Genomic DNA, 17,351 nt, shown 5'->3' with positions numbered 1-17,351 from the left:
TTTCGCATCACACATGATCATGATATCTATTCTCTTGTAAAAGAGAACGATGTAATCTATTAGGCAAGGGAATTTTCAGAATGTCGGTCTTGCGTAAATGCATGAAAATACTAGAAGCTGTCATAGGACATTTTGGACGAAATTGAATATATGTAAATTATATTTACAGATAAATTCCGCGTTAAAACAAAATTCAAAAATTTTGCCGAGCAAATACTAGCAATATATCTGTCGCTAACTATGGCGATGTTCGCCATGTGTAGGTCTTCTATCGTACCTGTACAATAGCCGAAGTTTTTGTTGGCACAATGGTCGAAGTCTTTGTCGTTAGATTCTCTTATATCAAAGTCGAAATTCGAGATCTCCGTCGTCACGTTAGAAGATCGATATGGTGGCCGTAACAGATATCGCCACTACCTAACCATATGACGAACGACGCATAGAGGGTCGTTTCTACGCGAGACCGCGGTCTCGTGGTGACATTCATCTTGCGGGCTTTCAAAGCTGTTAATTACATTGGATATGAGATCTCTGGTGCAACTCTGATGAGACTTGCAACTTTGTAAGATCCGAATAATTGCATTAGGGTTAATTCTCGTTTATACAGATCTCTACTAAAACTAATCAGTGATGCGTATCAATTTATAAGCAGACAGTGACATATTTTTTGACAAATAACATTCTACGCTATATTTCTCAAAATCGGAAAACGGTCAAAAGTAAAACTTTCTTTTATTAGATGATAACGAGAAATAGAAAACTAGTCTTTAATCCGGCTTTCGAAAAATTTTATCGATTTCTTTCGAGTTCTTATGAGTTTCAAATAAAGAGACACACATATGAATGTGCTGATTTATTGACGAATAATTCAAAATAAAGACAAGGCGCGACTTTATTGTACTTTATGCCTTATAAATCGCAAAACGAATATATCGCATCAATATCGATGTTCAGTTTGGTATAGAAAATATAAATTTATGCGGAATGTGCGATTCGCGTGGAAGCAGGCCAATTTTAGAACGAAGCGTGATTAATGTGGCATTCATTCTTGGGTTTTGAAGTCGTTTCGCGTATTGACCATTATAATGCATCACTGGCAAAAAGCAAGAGTTCTTTTTGACGATCGTCGAAATTATAATGGAAGATGCAGCGTGGGCACAGCACACTTTTTGATCTTTTACCGCGCAATTTTTCCCAACTTTTTACCGCGTATATTCTCTTGGAAATAATACACAGCGAAAAATACCGTAGAAAATGAAGACTTGGTCGTGGAAGGGTCTCACTTTTATATAGATGTGTCTATAAGCCTCCGCAAAATAACAATCCTTGTGAGCGTCGCTTGTATTTCAGTTGCCTCGGGGATGATGCGGTCCGCATCTATATCAATTTTTTTTTTTTTTTTTTTTTACAAAGTACCTCGTTTTCGATAATACTTGATGCTATAGATACGCGCGGCTTTCAGCGAGAATACCGTTTCTACGTATTTCCGTACAAATTGTACCACGAGCACGTATGTACATATGCATCTCCTGTGTAACATGCAAATTCGTTCGGTACATTACAAAAGACATCGCAAGAGTTTTGCCGATATTCCGCACAGATGAGAATTTTCGACTCGACACAATACAATTCATGATGATTTCTATGCACCTTATAGATCTCTGAGAAATTTTATCTTAGAGAATTAATTTAAATACTGTGTTATATTTAGAAAAAGTTAAATGACAATGATAGAATAAATGCTAAATATCGATTATTTAATTTGCAAATTATTTTAATTTCAAATTTGCACACAAATGTGGCTTAAGATTTTTTCTCAATTTTTCGTTTAAACTTGAAACATTGATTGAACGAATAAAGAAAAGGCGTTGTCGATTGAGGGTAAGACGTTAAAAATACAATGACGAAGAAATATGAAGAAAAATCTAAGTTCTAGATCGTAAGATTATGCGAAATCATGCTTATTGTGTGTGAATTATTTTAAAGGCATATAAGCTGAAAATCAGATTTAGTAGACGTTAAAGGCCGCATGAACGATATCGTGGCTAATTGCATTAATATCTCGCGTGTATGACGATATATATATATATATGTATATATTCTCCTCATTCCGACAATTCAGCGCAGCTTTGTACGGTCATTTATATAAGAATTCTCTCAAACGCGGAATCTCGTCTCACAAATCAATGGTTTGCACAAAATTTATTTTTTATAAAAGATAATTAAATCTCCGTTTTTACTACCGAACTATAAATTTACAAAATTGCAATAAATAGAGATTATAGATTCAATTTAGAGCGACCTCCAGGAATTATTGGAAGAATAATGACATGCTATTAACATAAATTTTTCCGTTTCCCTTTATTTTATACTAGTTTGCTCAACTACAGTTATTTTGCATCAACCTAATTTTTATTCAGTACTTTTCAATTGCATTTTATAAATAGAATTTATTGTATAATACGAATACATTACAATATTCATTATACGAATAATATTTTATCGCGTTAGTAATATAATTCATTTTCGTGTAATAAATTTAACTTGTTATAAAGTTTTGCACGATCTTCTTCGAGTTTACACAGCAAAACTGGTTTATTGAGTATATTAATGAAACCGGGAAATTGCGAACTCTTAATTACTTACCGGAAACTTGTCGATCACTTTACGTTGCCTTCAATTAATTACGAAATTCTGTCTTTGAATCTTTGGTGATCCGAGGAACGATTATTGAGAATGAAGAATTTTTCGCTGCGATTGAAACGTTATGACGTCATATCATTTATTTTGAAATGTAATTACTTCGTGGTGATACGTAATCATCGGTGCCGAATACATGTCGGTAAGCTATGTCGAATATTTGAAATTATCCAGACAAGGGTATAGTACGGAAACGAGAATATTGCGCGCAAAACAATTTACGAGAGCTCTTAATTTGGTCTAACCGGTGAAAATAAGAACCGAGCGCGTTTTAGCATCAAACTTTTCATGCAAAATAGCAATAAAGCGAGCTTTAAATTTCTAATACGAAACGATAAAGAGAGGTGTCGCGGATATTAAATATTCAATATCAAACTCGACGATTTAGAATTCCGGATACTTCATAATCTGCATAATTCAGGCTGCCCTATAACGTCTATTATCGGAACAGGATGTTGTTGCATGTCGGTTTGCAGCGCTTTTTTCAACCATTAAAGAGGAATTAATATTTATGCTAAACTTAAGAATATAATTTAAAAAAAAAAATTTTTTTTTTCATTTTCACACAATTATTTAGAAAGAAAATACAAAATATTATTGTTGTTCACGGATTGTGTGTGATTCAAATCACTTAATACAATTGGATTCTGAAAGCTTACAGTTATACGATTCATTAGCTATTCATTAGCGGCTTTTCGCGCATGTTTAAGCAGCAAACATTCGTTATAATTATAAGAATTAAAAGCTCGAAAGAAAAAGGGAGTATGTACATATATAGACACAGAATAAAATCCATAAGACGTGCCTTTCGTTTCACATTCAAAAAGTAATGGTGATAATTCCCATCTCACCCCCGCGAGCACTTGGCAGCTGATAACGAATAGGCGGAAATCCATTAAAGAAAATTGCCGGAGCAATTATTCGATCGATAAAAGCGTATTTATCCGTAATAAAATCGTCGGAGATGATGTAAGGTGTCGCGGTGATGCCAGCTGCTGCAAAATTTGCATGTAGACTTTTAAATTTGCAATTATATAGAACGAACCCTGGAGAAATATGATGCACGAGAGATGCATCGGTCCCCGCGTCTTCCGAAGTTATTTTCACAAATGACGTTTATGCAAGGCTCGCCTTCTCCCTTTCCGGTATCACTTTGATGAAAGGCGGAAACTGCGTCAGTTCTTCCGACTGTTTCAGAAATCGCAGCGAGAAAATAGCCAGAGCAGGAAGTAACATAAAATGACCGAGTTAAATAAACAGGTCGATTTGCATGTCGCTTCGCTCGCGTGTCCGCGGAAATGAATCCGCGTTTCACGAGTGTTCCCTTTGAGCGCAAAGTGTGGAAAGCACGTCTTATCTAATTGCGAAATTCTTATGTAAGTTGGCATCCGAGGAAGGGGACCGATGCATTTCAGGGAATCTAGGGAAAATTATTAACTCTAAGGCAATAAGCCAACGTGACGTTGTATATACATGTATATGAAAATATATGCGTGCACACGCGTCTCTTTCTCTTGATAAAACAAGTTAGATTGTCGAATTATACGAGTGCGCGTGTTTCCTTCTCTAGAACGCTCACGAGAAGCTAATGCAAAAGGAGTTTACTGCACCTCACGTCGAGTGATATTTAAATTTTATGTATTTACATACACGTGCACAGATAAAATCGTATAGTTCATATATCTTTACTTGACTATCTATATGCTTTATCGGAATTTACGGTTACAATACATCCCACGCTCTCATATTTTTTGCACAATCATTTTTTTTTTCGTTAATTCTATTGAGGAAATTGACATTCCGTAACATCCGGGCGATTATCTGGTAGAAAAAAACCGACTTCTCGATAAAAATGATTGGGGCGAAATAAAGAATATGTAAGCATTTACGCCGCGTTTCGTGGCAAGAATTTAAGCCAATCTTTATTTTATTGATCTTTTATTCTTCCAATTTTGCATTCTGATATAATTATAATTAATACAATCGAGCATGTAGCGAATAACAATAAGGAAATTTAAATTACATTAACATATTTTTTATGCAAAGTGCATACGTCAGCGAAATGTGGAAAATATTTTTCTAGAATATTAAAAGAGCGCTCTTTGCTAAATCCATTTCGCACTCATAACTCCCTCGTGTTATCCCTCGTTTTACGTGAATGTAAATTATATTTTTCAAATCCAGCAAAACGTTTTACGAAAAGCGGTCTAGTACGTTCTGTAGTTACTGTTATTTCAGTATGTGGGTTATACCGCGTAGAGAGAATTGCCATGTAACACGAACAATGCACGAAATACTTGGTTCTTGTAACACAATGCAATTGCGAGACATAGCGCGGACGATTTGCTGGCGTTTTCAGCGTCGCGTGCAATGCGTCATGCAAAATGTACTTCGCATTTTGTGGCCCGCTGTAAGAGCATGTCAGAAGAAACAAGACCGAATGTGCCATCGAATCGCCAGCATCCATATTTGCATTATGCGCGACACAGAATATTTCGAAGAAAGAGAATTATTTCTGTGTAATTTACTATGTTTAAAAGCCGTTCCACATAATAAACAAAAAGGGGAAAATCGTAAAATTTAAAAAAAAATTATAAATCATTAAGTATGGTTAGTCATATACATATATATTTAATATGTATATTTTTATTATTTCTCTTTTTTTTTTAGTTAATCACACAAACTGAAAATTTTGAAGGAATCCATAGTGAACATTGCGTAAAATCCATAACACCATACAACATTATTTATTTCAATATTTCATTAGTGTTCGTACATTCATATCTCACACATAATATTTCGTTAAAATTAACGACGAAGTCTATCATACGCCGCACATCTATACGAGAGAATTAACACATTTCCCATAGTATGCAAAGAATACACGATGAAAATTAAAAAAAGTGTCGGCTCAATATGTCAGTATTTCAATTCTTCTATACGTGGCCGGAAGTTGATTTTATCGCGAAAATCGCCATGTGTCCATAAAATCGACCAAAGTAGTATATTTAGCGCGAATTACGTATATATATATACATATATTTTTTTTTTATTTTTTCTAAACGATTTATTTGATACTTGCGCAGAGAGATTTCAGTATTTCGCACATTTGTAATCATAATTGCCGATTCGAAATAAATCTTTTTTTTTTCTCGTCATTTCGTTCATCGCGACATGAATACGACCATTGTTTCGACACACTCATCACACTTGCACACTGGTCACTCACTGTGTATACACAACGTACATCAATCTTGTCTGTCTTGTTCATTAATTGATTTTACATGCACACATTCAAGCAGACTCACATGAACGCTCGTTCGATCTGCGCCTCTGAATGCGAGCGGAGCTCCTCTTCCCAGATTTTTTCTCTTTAAATATATAATTATAAATATATAATTATATATAATGATAAATATAATTATAGTTATATATTTATAATATTTATAAATATAAAATTATATATTTATTATATATATAATTCTTCTTGCAAGATCTTTTTTTCTAACGCAAGAATTTTCAAAGTGTGTTACATAAATTATCTAGTGGCTGCAACACGCGTTTTTCGTGCCTGTCATTTTTTTTATTAGATCAAACAAATATTACGTTTATCTTAATGCTGAACATTTGTAGAAACAAGAAATATTCGTGATGTATGTATAATTCTAAGAAAGAGTAAGAGCGCCGTATAATAAAAGGAGAGATTTATACAAACATTTCTCGTGAAAGCTTTAAAACTTGTCACTTTGATGCGAGATATTCATAGAACTTACGTGCCGATGAAAAAATATTACATAATGTCTGCTTTTTGGAACGCAAGATACAAATTTAATAATTCACTTACAAAAATTATTTATCGTACATAATAATTTTTTTTTTATTTGTACAACAATCTTCTCCCCGTAAAAAATTCTTTCTGAAAATTTTTGTGTATAGATTTCACGGATCCGATGTGTGTCTGGTGAATGTATATACACAATTGGATCTGGCACTTATGACTATGATAACGTTTTAATCAAAGTGGTGTGTGGCGTTTCTATTGACATCGATTTTCATTAAATTACTCTCCAATATCGAAACAGCGGGATGGGCTTTATGAAACACCAAGCACGCTGTATCGAACTAGGAATTATTTGTTTCCCTTGGTATCCGAAAGTAATCCTAGGTTATATTGTAACCGGTATCTATTTCCTGTATTTCCGTTTCAATTCAAAAAATGTTCCCTTCATACGGCCGTTCTTCTATCGAGTGCGTTTCCTATCTCGCGTCCTGTAATAAAATATGATTTCCCCCTTTTGCAATATCGTGTATCAAAACGCACCCGTATTTTTTTTGTTGTATATAAAATACATAACACGAAATATTTGAATCTCTTCTCCTTTTATGAGAAACGAAAGATCATGACACATACATTATATATATAGAATATCGACAAAATTGAAAATACGTTATTAATATACAACAAAAACCCGCTACAAATTGCAATAAAGGAAACAACTATATAGCACAAGCGTATCATTTTTATTTATCAGATGAGAAGTTACGTTTTTCACCAAAAAAATTAAAAACTATTTCTGAATTTGCAAACATGGAAGAAGTTCGAATCGTAGGAGAAATAGCTTTGAACTGGGGGAAGGAAAACTCCGCCAACAATTCCTTGCCACGCGCAGAAACGAGAATATCTGTATTGCTATACTTGTAAATCACAACCAACAGAGTATCAGTTTATCCACTAGATGTGTTGTATATATATATATATATATATATATCTTTTTTTATTTTTAATACGTATCTAGAGTTGTAATCTTTATATCGAGCAACCAGGCCCGATCACCAATGTGGGATTCTCACGTGTCGCGGATCGTTTCGCGGCATCCAAAATGGCAAATTATTTTTTTAAACACATGTTTTCTTTTTATATAAAAAAGAAGAAAAATTGCACTCGACTTGGATATCGAACAGGATCAAGGAAAGGGATTAAAACGAGCCGCGTGCCGATTCGCGAAACGCTCATCGAGAATCGAACTTCTGATACGTATATTATAGTGTATATATATATATAATATGCGATATAATATATAATATATAATATAATATCTCATAAACTATATATACGCATATGAAATTCCTACCCAAGGTATCTGAAGAATTTAACACTATCTTCTGAGGAGAAGAAATGAAAAGATCAGAGATAATACATAGAGAAAGAGAAAGTCATGATGAAAATGTTTTCTTTTGCTGAAGAAAAATGCGAGTACTTTGGCACTTATTAATGTTTTTGCAAAAATAAATAGAAGAAAAATTTTTGCAAGCTCAATATAAATAAATGTCGCTTTATATTTTATATAGAAAAAAACCCAAGATAATTAAATCAATGTATAGAACACGAGACACAGCTGTTTCTACAATGATAAAGTCCTCTAATTTATTTAAAAGGATATGTTTACATTTGTATACGGGAATTTGCTAGATTTTACGTCAAAGGCCACAAAGCTGTAAATTTCATTTTAATAAAATTAGTGCAAAGCGTGCACCGACCGCTTTTTTTCAGAGGGAAGAAATTATGTATGTTTTATGCAAATGAGAGTCATGTGGCAGCTTTGCAAGAAATGTAATCCAACATCTCAGCTGTGCAAATTTAAAACTATTCGTAACATTATGCAAGTTACGAAGAAAAAAGTTTTAATACTCATCTAAAATTGTTATTTTCTTCCATCTCTCCCTCTTTCTCTCTTCTCTTGTTCTTCTCTCTCTTTCTTTCTCTCTCTAACTCTTTCTTTCTCTCTTTCTTGGGTAGGAAACAACATTGCATCGAAGAGTATAACTCGAGTAAAGAAATGTTCCCTATCCTAGTAATTAAAAATCTTATGTCGTTCGTAGCACGGCTACGAACGTGTTCTCACAACCTTATCACAACCTTATTATAGAGTGCCCTGGTGACGAGATCGAACTATCGTCGGGTCGTACGATCCGTCCGATCTAATTTTTTTTTTTTATTCACCTTACCAATTTATTATTTAATCCATCGTTTTGGCGCGGCACTCGAGGAGATGGCGGTTCTTTTTTCGCCGCCTGTTCCCTCGTGTTTTTTTTATCGTTAAAGATACTTTAAATTGTATTCTGGTCATATAAATAGTCCTTCGCGTATGTTACGTATGTGTGAGTGTATATGTAATGTATATACGTGTGTGTGTGCGCGCGTATACGTGATTCTCTACAGGATATCTCGAAATCACCGATACATATTTTATTGACAAGCGACGAAGTCGCAAGAGTGGATGGTTCACTTGAGAGTTTTACTCTCCAAAGTGGCTCTTAATAGTGAAAACGTTTCGACAAAGAAAATCGAAACTCACTTGTAATTTTGTATTCACTGGGGGATTCTTAAATGAATAGTCTGTTTCGATGCTCCATGAAATGTTGATAAAAATATCAACCTCAGGAATATTATATACATGAATGTCATTCTATTATCTCATCGATAAGTAAGATGAAGAATTGTAAATTAAATTTGAATAACGAAACGATTATTATACATCGAGAGAAAACTTTGAAGAAAAGCCAGTTATAAATAAACTAAAGTAGCTGTCGTTAAAATTGATGAAGCGGTGATTCTCTTCGGTAAATCGTGTAGAGACACGTGACGGTGTAAGAGCGCGTCAACGTGAACATATATCGGCAGGTGATTTAAAGTGTGACTTTAATGACTACAATTCGCGGTCGTGCTCGAGCGCGGTGCGAATCACGCGAAAATTTATGAGCCAGTGTTGTGTTAACGATGACGCCGAAATAACGACCGTCCCGTTGGTGACGAACGATGCTTCTTATATACGCTTATCTTTTCCTTACACGCTACACGCTCCGCGATTGAGAGGGAGAGACTTATGGCTGAGTAATTAATTATTCACAACCGTAATACTTGTTAACGATCGGCAGAGACGTATATACATACATCCACCGCGATCGGTACCTACTTAAAATACGTACGTACGATTATTTTCTCCGTTTGTCGTTGGTAAGAAAAGCACGTCCCGATTTTTCTCTGCCCGAACAGACACTTGACTGTCTCCCGCGTCGAAGAGATACTCCTTTCTTTCTCATCTCATCCGGAAACTACATCGACGAACTTGCCGATTGTCGCGCGAGGAAAGAAACGCTGGGGCTTTTCGCGAGATCGGCGAGTCTCCCCGACGATGATCTCGATTCCGGTCTACGAGCATTGTTGACCGTGATAGATCGTACTTTTATATACGTTCTCAAAAGTGCTAAATTCAATATATCATTAATCATTTTCTAGAGAGCGGCTAAAGATTAATCTCTGAAACCGCGGATGAGATTCATGAAGCTGATGAAGCTTCTCCTAGTAGTATTCGGGGAAAATGCTGGTCGACCCAACACACACATCCACAGGAAGAATAATTTCCTTTATTATTCCCGCGAATATTTCCCCCTTCGCAACTTTTGCACCCTGGGGAACTCTTCAGGGTCGAATTAGCGCCGGCTTGGCTGCCAATCTTGATTGCAATGCGCAGCCTGCAACTCTCAAATGAAACTACATCCATTTCCTCCGCCAACATCTTCTTGAAATCCTTGATAAATTTTCGCGAAACTTATGACGATAAGTGCACATCGCTCTTCTGATTTCTTGTAGAGTTTTCACTCTGGCAATCCGTTATGCCAGTTGAAGGAAGCAGATTTCTGTGACGTTTCAGTTTTTGTTTCAAAAACAAATTTACTTTGAAAGTCGCGTAAACTTGAACTTTTAAATTTAAAAACTCTTGTAAAATTTTTATTTAGGTCGACGCGGCACATTAAGAGTCTAGACTAATTCTATCAATTTTAATAATTTTTCGTGGAAACAGAAATCTTTAATTCTTCCCTGTCATTCTTTATTATGATATAACGAGAATTATTGAAACTTGTGCACAAATTTCTCTCTTTTCCAAGATAAATAGCAGTGCATTGATATGAATTTTTCTTTAATAACAAATATTAAATAATCACCTTCTTCGGTGCTCGTTACACGAATATTACTGCTCGATCGACATCTTAATTAAACGCGTAGTCAAAAATAAATTACCAGCGACTCGAATTTCGTAGGATCGGTTTGTGACTTTGTGAAACAATACTACTTCCATCAATTTACAATTTAACTTACTTGCTTCAGGTTCTCTCGCTTCGTGACATCGTCATCGTCGTCGTCGTCTTTGTGCTGACTGCGTTTAAGTTTTCACCGCGTAACGAGCTGCGAGGGCGAACAAACGATCGGGGTAAGCGAGGCGTCAAAATTCCCGTTAATTGCGACGTACGGCTACGCACGAGCGATGCGCTTCTCCCTGGACGAAGAACTTATTTAACGACTCTCGACTTGGTGAGCAGATAGAAATCTCGCGAACAATACGAGAACGGTTGATCACGAGGATCCTCTACGTCGCCAAATCTTAAGAACCTCAGCGGATTCGCAGTAGTCGCCTGAACGCTTTTCTATAATCAAGATTGAAGATCGTATATATGAGGGGATTGAGAGCGCTATTGACATAACCGAGCCACGTGATGAAGTACACCATCCGATCCGACGGGCAGCAGGCCGGGCAGAACGGCACGATGACGTACATGAGGAAGAACGGTAGCCAGCAGACGACGAAAACGCCCATGATGACGCCCAGGGTCCTCGCCGCGCGCCTCTCCTTGGACAACGAGATCCGCTGTCGTTCCTCGATAAACTGATAGACGGTGGTCGAGGTGGCGACGGCACCGCCGCCGCCAGCACGTCTGGTGGACGCGGTCGTTCCGCGGTCGTTGCCGCCTATCGTCACCTCGGTAGGCTCGTCGTCGATCAGCGACGGCTTCGCCTGCAGACGGGGCGTCGAGCGCTCGTTGTGATTCGTCTCCGAGCTCACCGACTCTTCGACGTCGTCGGTCTCGCGGTGTCTGGTGGACTGCCTGACCGGACCCAGCCTGCTCTGCCGAGCTCTTTCCCGCAGTCTCCTGCGTGTCGCCAGGAAGATCTCCAGGTAGACGAGGCTCATCAGCAGCAACGGTATGAAGAACGAGCCCAGGGAGGAGTATACGACGTAGCCCTGACGTCTAGTGAGTTGGCAGGGTGTACCTGGTTCCAATTCCTCCGGCCAGTCATTCCAGCCGGCTAACGGCGGCGAACTAATGGCGCCTGAGAGGATCCACACTCCGGCGATCGTCCCGAGGACTCGTCTGAGGGTGCGCTTCTGAGCGTAATTGATTGGATCGGTGATCGCCCAGTAACGGTCCAGCGCGATCGCGCAGAGATTGAGGATGCTGGCGGTGCAACAGAGCACGTCGCACGTCAGCCACAGTTTGCACAGATGAATGCCGAAGATCCACTTGCCCAGCACCAAATAGGCTACGTTAAACGGCATCACGAGTATCGCCACCGCGAGATCGGCCACCGCCAGCGAGACGATGAAGAAATTCTGGACGATCCGTAGCGGCCTATACGTGAACACGCTCAGGATCACCAGCACGTTGCCGAACACCGTCGCCACTACGAGGAAACTCAAGATCAGCGTGGCTACCACGGCCTCCCACGTTGGTAGATTCGAGCCTGTCTCCTCTTCCGGGACGCTGCAGCCTCCCACCTCGTAATCTTCCGACATCGTTCTGCCAGACTCTCCGCTTGAGTTCATGTCGTCCAAGATGCCTCTGCAAGTCAAATCGTTCATTATCGTGCCATCGTTCCTGGTGAGTCAAATCCTTTCTGCTATTTTTTACTCTTTTTCGTTAATTGATACAAATATTTATATTATAAAGTGTGCTTGTTAAACAGCTGATATTAAACAGCTGTAACATAACGCGAGTGGCTTAAATATGCAAAAATTAATTTGGCTTTGGAATACGCGAAAACGTACGTTCAATACATACGTGTACGCAATTTAAACAAAGTTCAATATGCGAAATATAAATTTTGCAACAAAATTGCGACTGCACTTTTCAAGTAATATGATCGCAAACTACAAGCAGCGGAATATCGAGTCTCAAACGAAAATTAATACGAACTTTGTATTCCTTCCGCAAAAATTCTACGGTTGCGGAAATGTATTCGCCAATCCAATTTGCTTATGTCAGCCAAACTTTTCGCTGTCAGTTTCTCGACAACGTTGATCGAGGAGTTAGGTTTATCCAGACCATGTCGAATTGAGCTAAAAAGAGACACGAGCGCTTGTATATGTGAAAGCGATTCAAAAATTTCGACAAGTCCGCAATTTCTTCGAGTTTCTGCCGAATCACTTGCGATTGTGTCAATCAAAATACGTCCCCCCCAAAAAATCAGAAATGATAAGAGCAAAAATAAAAAATTCCAAAAGCTTTTATATACAATTTAGGGAACATTTAACACTTTTAAACTTACGCGTCTCCGTCTATATCGTTTGTTCTATATAATTCGCTTTTCAAATACTTTCACAATAAAGTTTACAATTAACACGCGAGTATTTTTTTGTAGATCTTCTTTTTTAATTTAGAATTATGGAATCTAAAATTATAGATTTTGCTAACATTTACGCCGCTTAATCAAAAACAGCCCGAAATGAAAGGTTTAAGTGGTCGTCATTATTCACATTCAGAGCCAGATATCACATAGCTGGTTTGAAAACGACGAGTAAAATTATTAACATCGTTAATAAATCGCAGCGTTAAGCGTGGCAGCTTTTTCCCAACGTTACAAATTATCGAGCTGCAGATTGCGATGTATATACATTTGGTCACATGCAGGAAGGTATTATTTTCTGCACGAGAGACCCCGCGCAAGAAATATCCCAAAGCGCGGAAAATGTTTCCATTTTCGTGGTGCCCCGGCTTTGTGTCACGCTCTCTCCTCGGCGTCGCCGATAAAAATATAGGGTTTAGCGACACACGCGCGTAAATTCTCGCGCGGAGAACGAAACAATCAACGGGACGAGCGTCCCGTGTGAAACGAAAATAAAGCGAGATTTTCCAAACCGTTAAAGATGCCCTTCCAATTTCGCTCCATTGACGAGTCCCCTTACGATCAAATTTTTGTTTCTTTTTTTTCTCTTTTTCGAAGAGAGATCACATTCCGCGCGACGCGAAACATTGAATGTCACATTTTTCGCGCGTTCTCTCTCACAATTACCACCTGGTGATACGGGAAAACGTCGCTCCCTCGAGTAACTCCGTTTTGTTTGCCACTCGTCGTGTCAAAACCGTCGAGTGCTTCATCATCCTCGTATTCAGTATCTCTCTGTCTCTCTTTCTCCCTATTTGCTCACCTTTCTTTCTCTTTCTCGGTTTCTCCGCGTCAATTAATTCGAAGCGCGAGAGAACTGTCGAACTTCAATTATTACACATGTTCGCCTACAAGGCAAATATTGATTTACTTAATGCCGAAGGGGACTGTGAAAGCACCCGCGAAGTACCGGAAAGTACTCTTTAGAGGGTTTTAGCCAGTGAATCAGTGAACCGTAAAATAAAAAAAAAAAGATATCACGATGAGATGTTAATTGCTGGAAAAGCCACGGCCAAATTACTGCTAAAAGCTCTCAGAAATCTACCGTTACTGTATATCTCGGACGAAAGCTGCCGTATCGAACCGCAGCTATTTGATTAAAGCAATCACGGAACTTCCATAATACGTATAACATCGTTTGAGATCGACTTTGTTAAGCTTATCCGACTCAGTTGCGTTGAATTCGCCCTGTCTCGATCTCTGTTCTCCATTCCGGAACGGAAGGTCCGATGATCGTGTAAAGAGAAGGAATCGAGAGATTGATTGTAAAAATGGACGACCCACTTACTCGCATGCATTTTGATTGATTAGTTAAATTCAAAGAAGCGCGGTGGTTGTTAATAAGGTAGTGAATTGCGGTTAACATATACGATACAACTTTGCAACTACGCGTTTCAGTCATCTCGCACGCGAATTTTCACACACAAACGTACACACACACATTCTTCTCGCATGCAACGCGTTTATAAACTTTCAAGAAAATCACCGCGCTTGTAACATTGAAACTTCTCATAATAATTAATGCGCAGAAATCATTAATCACGCGACTGGGAGGCGACCGGGATGCGCAGAATCGGAGAACAATACATACGTACAAAATACTCCGAGTATTTTGAGTCGCACAGTTGACGTAAATTCCGCGCGTAAAACTCATCCGTGAAATTCGCTTCGGCTATATACGTTACAAGTTTCTGTAAAAAAAAAAAAAAAAGAAGAACGAAGGTAGAGCTCTCGCACCCCGTCACCGCAACATCGTCCACGAGTGAACACGCCGTCCTAAACAATTCGATTATAACTCCGTCGTCAACGAGTTTTCCGTTTAACTAGATTACAAGCCGAACGGGATCGCCATTCGGAAAATTGCGCCAGCGTCGAAATTCTCCCCGAAAACATCGTATGGCTACGGTTCGCGCGAATATGTGTTTCGTTAAAATTTTCAGGGTGTGTTCGAAGGCCGAATTTATTCGTCGTCGTCGTCGTCGGGTATCTGTCGCGTCGGACATAAATTGTTGCTGTCCTTAAAATTCTGTGAGGCGTGGATTATAAACGGGGTTGCATACTTTTCGTCAGTATCACGTCACGTGAGATAAATTTCGCGTAATCGATAAATTCTGTTTTACATATGCCGCAGCCTAGATACGCGATGTAACGTTACGTGACGCCGGCGAGCTTTCTTATGCGCTTTTGCACACGAGTGGGCTCGCGACAATCTTGCATTCTCAAGCGGCATATTATATACGTTTCCATCGCGTTTTAAAATCAATTATGCGCATTGTTTCGTCGGAATTGCATTTTCGCGAGATGGAAAATTTTATCGAAATAATTCTTTTAAGTGCGCGATTTTCCTATGTAGGGCGTTCCAATTTTCTGCGGAAATCTTCGGTTTCGTTTTCTCAGACTTTTGATTCGTCAAAAATTCTTTTACTTTTGTACTTTGTAATAATAATGTAATATTAATATAATAAATCGAAAAGCCCTCGAGAAGGGAAAATATTTCAATTCAAGAGAAACAGATCTGTCTGATTCGCTAAGGTTGTCTGCTATAACTCCACTACAGGATTTTAGTTTGCTTAAGCTTATAACTAGAATGTCCCAATTAAAGTACGTCAACTGCAGCGACTCGTAGTTGCTTTCGAGTTTTGATTAGAATAGAAAGTTCCGATCGACTTCAATTATAAAGCCCGGTTTAAATGACGCTTTGCTTTTTTGTTATATTATGGTATTATTGCTCGGTCCTATCGAAAGATAAGCCTGTTAAATCTCACACCATAATAATTTATCAGGTTTAAACAATCTCTATCTTTTTTATTCTTAATACCAACTTATATTATAAGATCTTTACACTCGTATAAAGAAGATTTTCAAGAAATGGACGCATTTCCTTGAAGACTCAACATTAAAACTTTAGCTTCTTGCTCTTAACGTTTTTCTTAAAACAAATGTGTAATAACGTTGTCTGCATAAAGCCGATTCCTCACTAATTTCAACACTTGTACGAATGCTCTATTATCGATGGTAATATCTTCCCGTTGGGAAGGGCAAGAGTTATGCGTATTCGCATAATGACAAATATCTATTGATTTTGCGAGTTTAACATGAGACAATAACAAGATAACTAGATAATACCATTAGTATTACACGCGTCGTATTAGCATGCATCGCTCACTTCATCAGTTGATCGAACTCTAACTCGTAATGTTTCGAGTGCAGAGCATTAACAGCGGAATGCCATGCCTCTGTCTCTCGATAGCAGTCGATGAGGCGCAATTGGCATGAACGCGAAAGGGCGCTTGTCGAATATTTGGAACCTATCCTGACGTTAATCACGAACCAGGTCAGCTGGCTTTTAAATCGCTTGCGTAATCATAAAGTTATTTCATTCTCGACCTATTGACTGCGCGACTAGATTGACAGCAACAATATCTAAAGAATATTTGTCATAATGACACGAGCAGATTATGTATTCCCGAATATTTTAAATTGTCGTAATACGGTTCTGGCGAATCTAAATAAAGTAAAACGGAAAAGAGAGAAACGAAGTAATGAACAGAAAATTGACTCGGTCGCTTTTAGTCATACAAGATCACTCTATGGGATACCACGAAATCATTCCAGCCAATTGTACTCATTGTCAGTGTAAATAAAATTAAGGCGCAATTGACTTTGGACATAAGCCAGAAATCGGAGGAAAGGTTTCGGAGCAAAGTATTTCAAAATAATTGGATTTTCACGGCGAAGTAGTCCAAGTGGCCTTAATTCTTTGCCTGCGAATTATCTATCGTTGTTTTCTCGATCTAACGATTTTTCGATTGTTATGCCGTCTGTTGTGCAATCTATTTGGGAGAATGGCAAGACACTTACTATCGGGTCCAGTGCTATAAGCGTCCGGTCATTCATGCGAAACCGTCAGAGATACATCGGACGTCACATTTTGATTCCCTGCCTCGCTTACTACGATCGATCAGCTGATTTCAGCAAGGATTACGGGTCGAGTCGATCATCGGCTCCCACCGGATTACACCGCCTGCAATGAAAAGCGAGGAAATCATTACACTATGAAACTTCCCTTATAAGTTCGATCCGAGATACAAAATTATAATATAATTCGGAAGAAATCGGCTTCCGATAAAAGCGAAGGAAAATCTCCTTC

At 38.2% G+C, this 17,351-nt stretch overlaps 2 protein-coding genes across 3 annotated transcripts in view; one reads left to right on the top strand and one right to left on the bottom strand.

The window, feature by feature from the left end:
* Positions 1-4,670: 4,670 nt before the first annotated feature.
* Positions 4,671-12,362, bottom strand: Oct-tyrr (Octopamine-Tyramine receptor). The gene has a single exon (XM_083049493.1). It carries the CDS (start codon positions 12,360-12,362, stop codon positions 11,151-11,153), a length of 1,212 nt encoding a protein of 403 aa, XP_082905619.1. The 3' UTR covers positions 4,671-11,150.
* The window catches only part of P5cs (Delta[1]-pyrroline-5-carboxylate synthase), a 28,211-nt gene continuing 23,135 nt past the window's right edge, over positions 12,276-17,351 (top strand). The window contains exon 1 of one of the 2 annotated variants that reach the window (XM_083049479.1): positions 12,276-12,417. Coding sequence is in view for 1 of the 2 variants with exons in the window: in XM_083049480.1 (XP_082905606.1) it covers positions 12,361-12,417 (57 nt within the window). In the remaining variant the exon portion in view is untranslated. The remainder of the gene's footprint in view (positions 12,418-17,351) is intronic. The other variant, XM_083049480.1, reaches the window with a different exon arrangement.

Source organism: Prenolepis imparis, unplaced genomic scaffold (genome assembly GCF_030444845.1).
Source record: "Prenolepis imparis isolate NDT839.2.m4 unplaced genomic scaffold, iyPreImpa1.0 SCAF_11, whole genome shotgun sequence".
In the NCBI taxonomy this organism is placed as follows: domain Eukaryota; kingdom Metazoa; phylum Arthropoda; class Insecta; order Hymenoptera; family Formicidae; genus Prenolepis; species Prenolepis imparis.
The sequence above is the reverse complement of the archived record's forward strand: the minus strand, read 5'-3'. Positions and strand labels throughout refer to the sequence as shown.

What these genes read in the sequence shown, in the direction of transcription:
- Oct-tyrr (XM_083049493.1), bottom strand. Translation starts at nt 12,362, where the DNA reads ATGAACTCAAGCGGAGAGTCTGGCAGAACGATGTCGGAAGATTACGAG.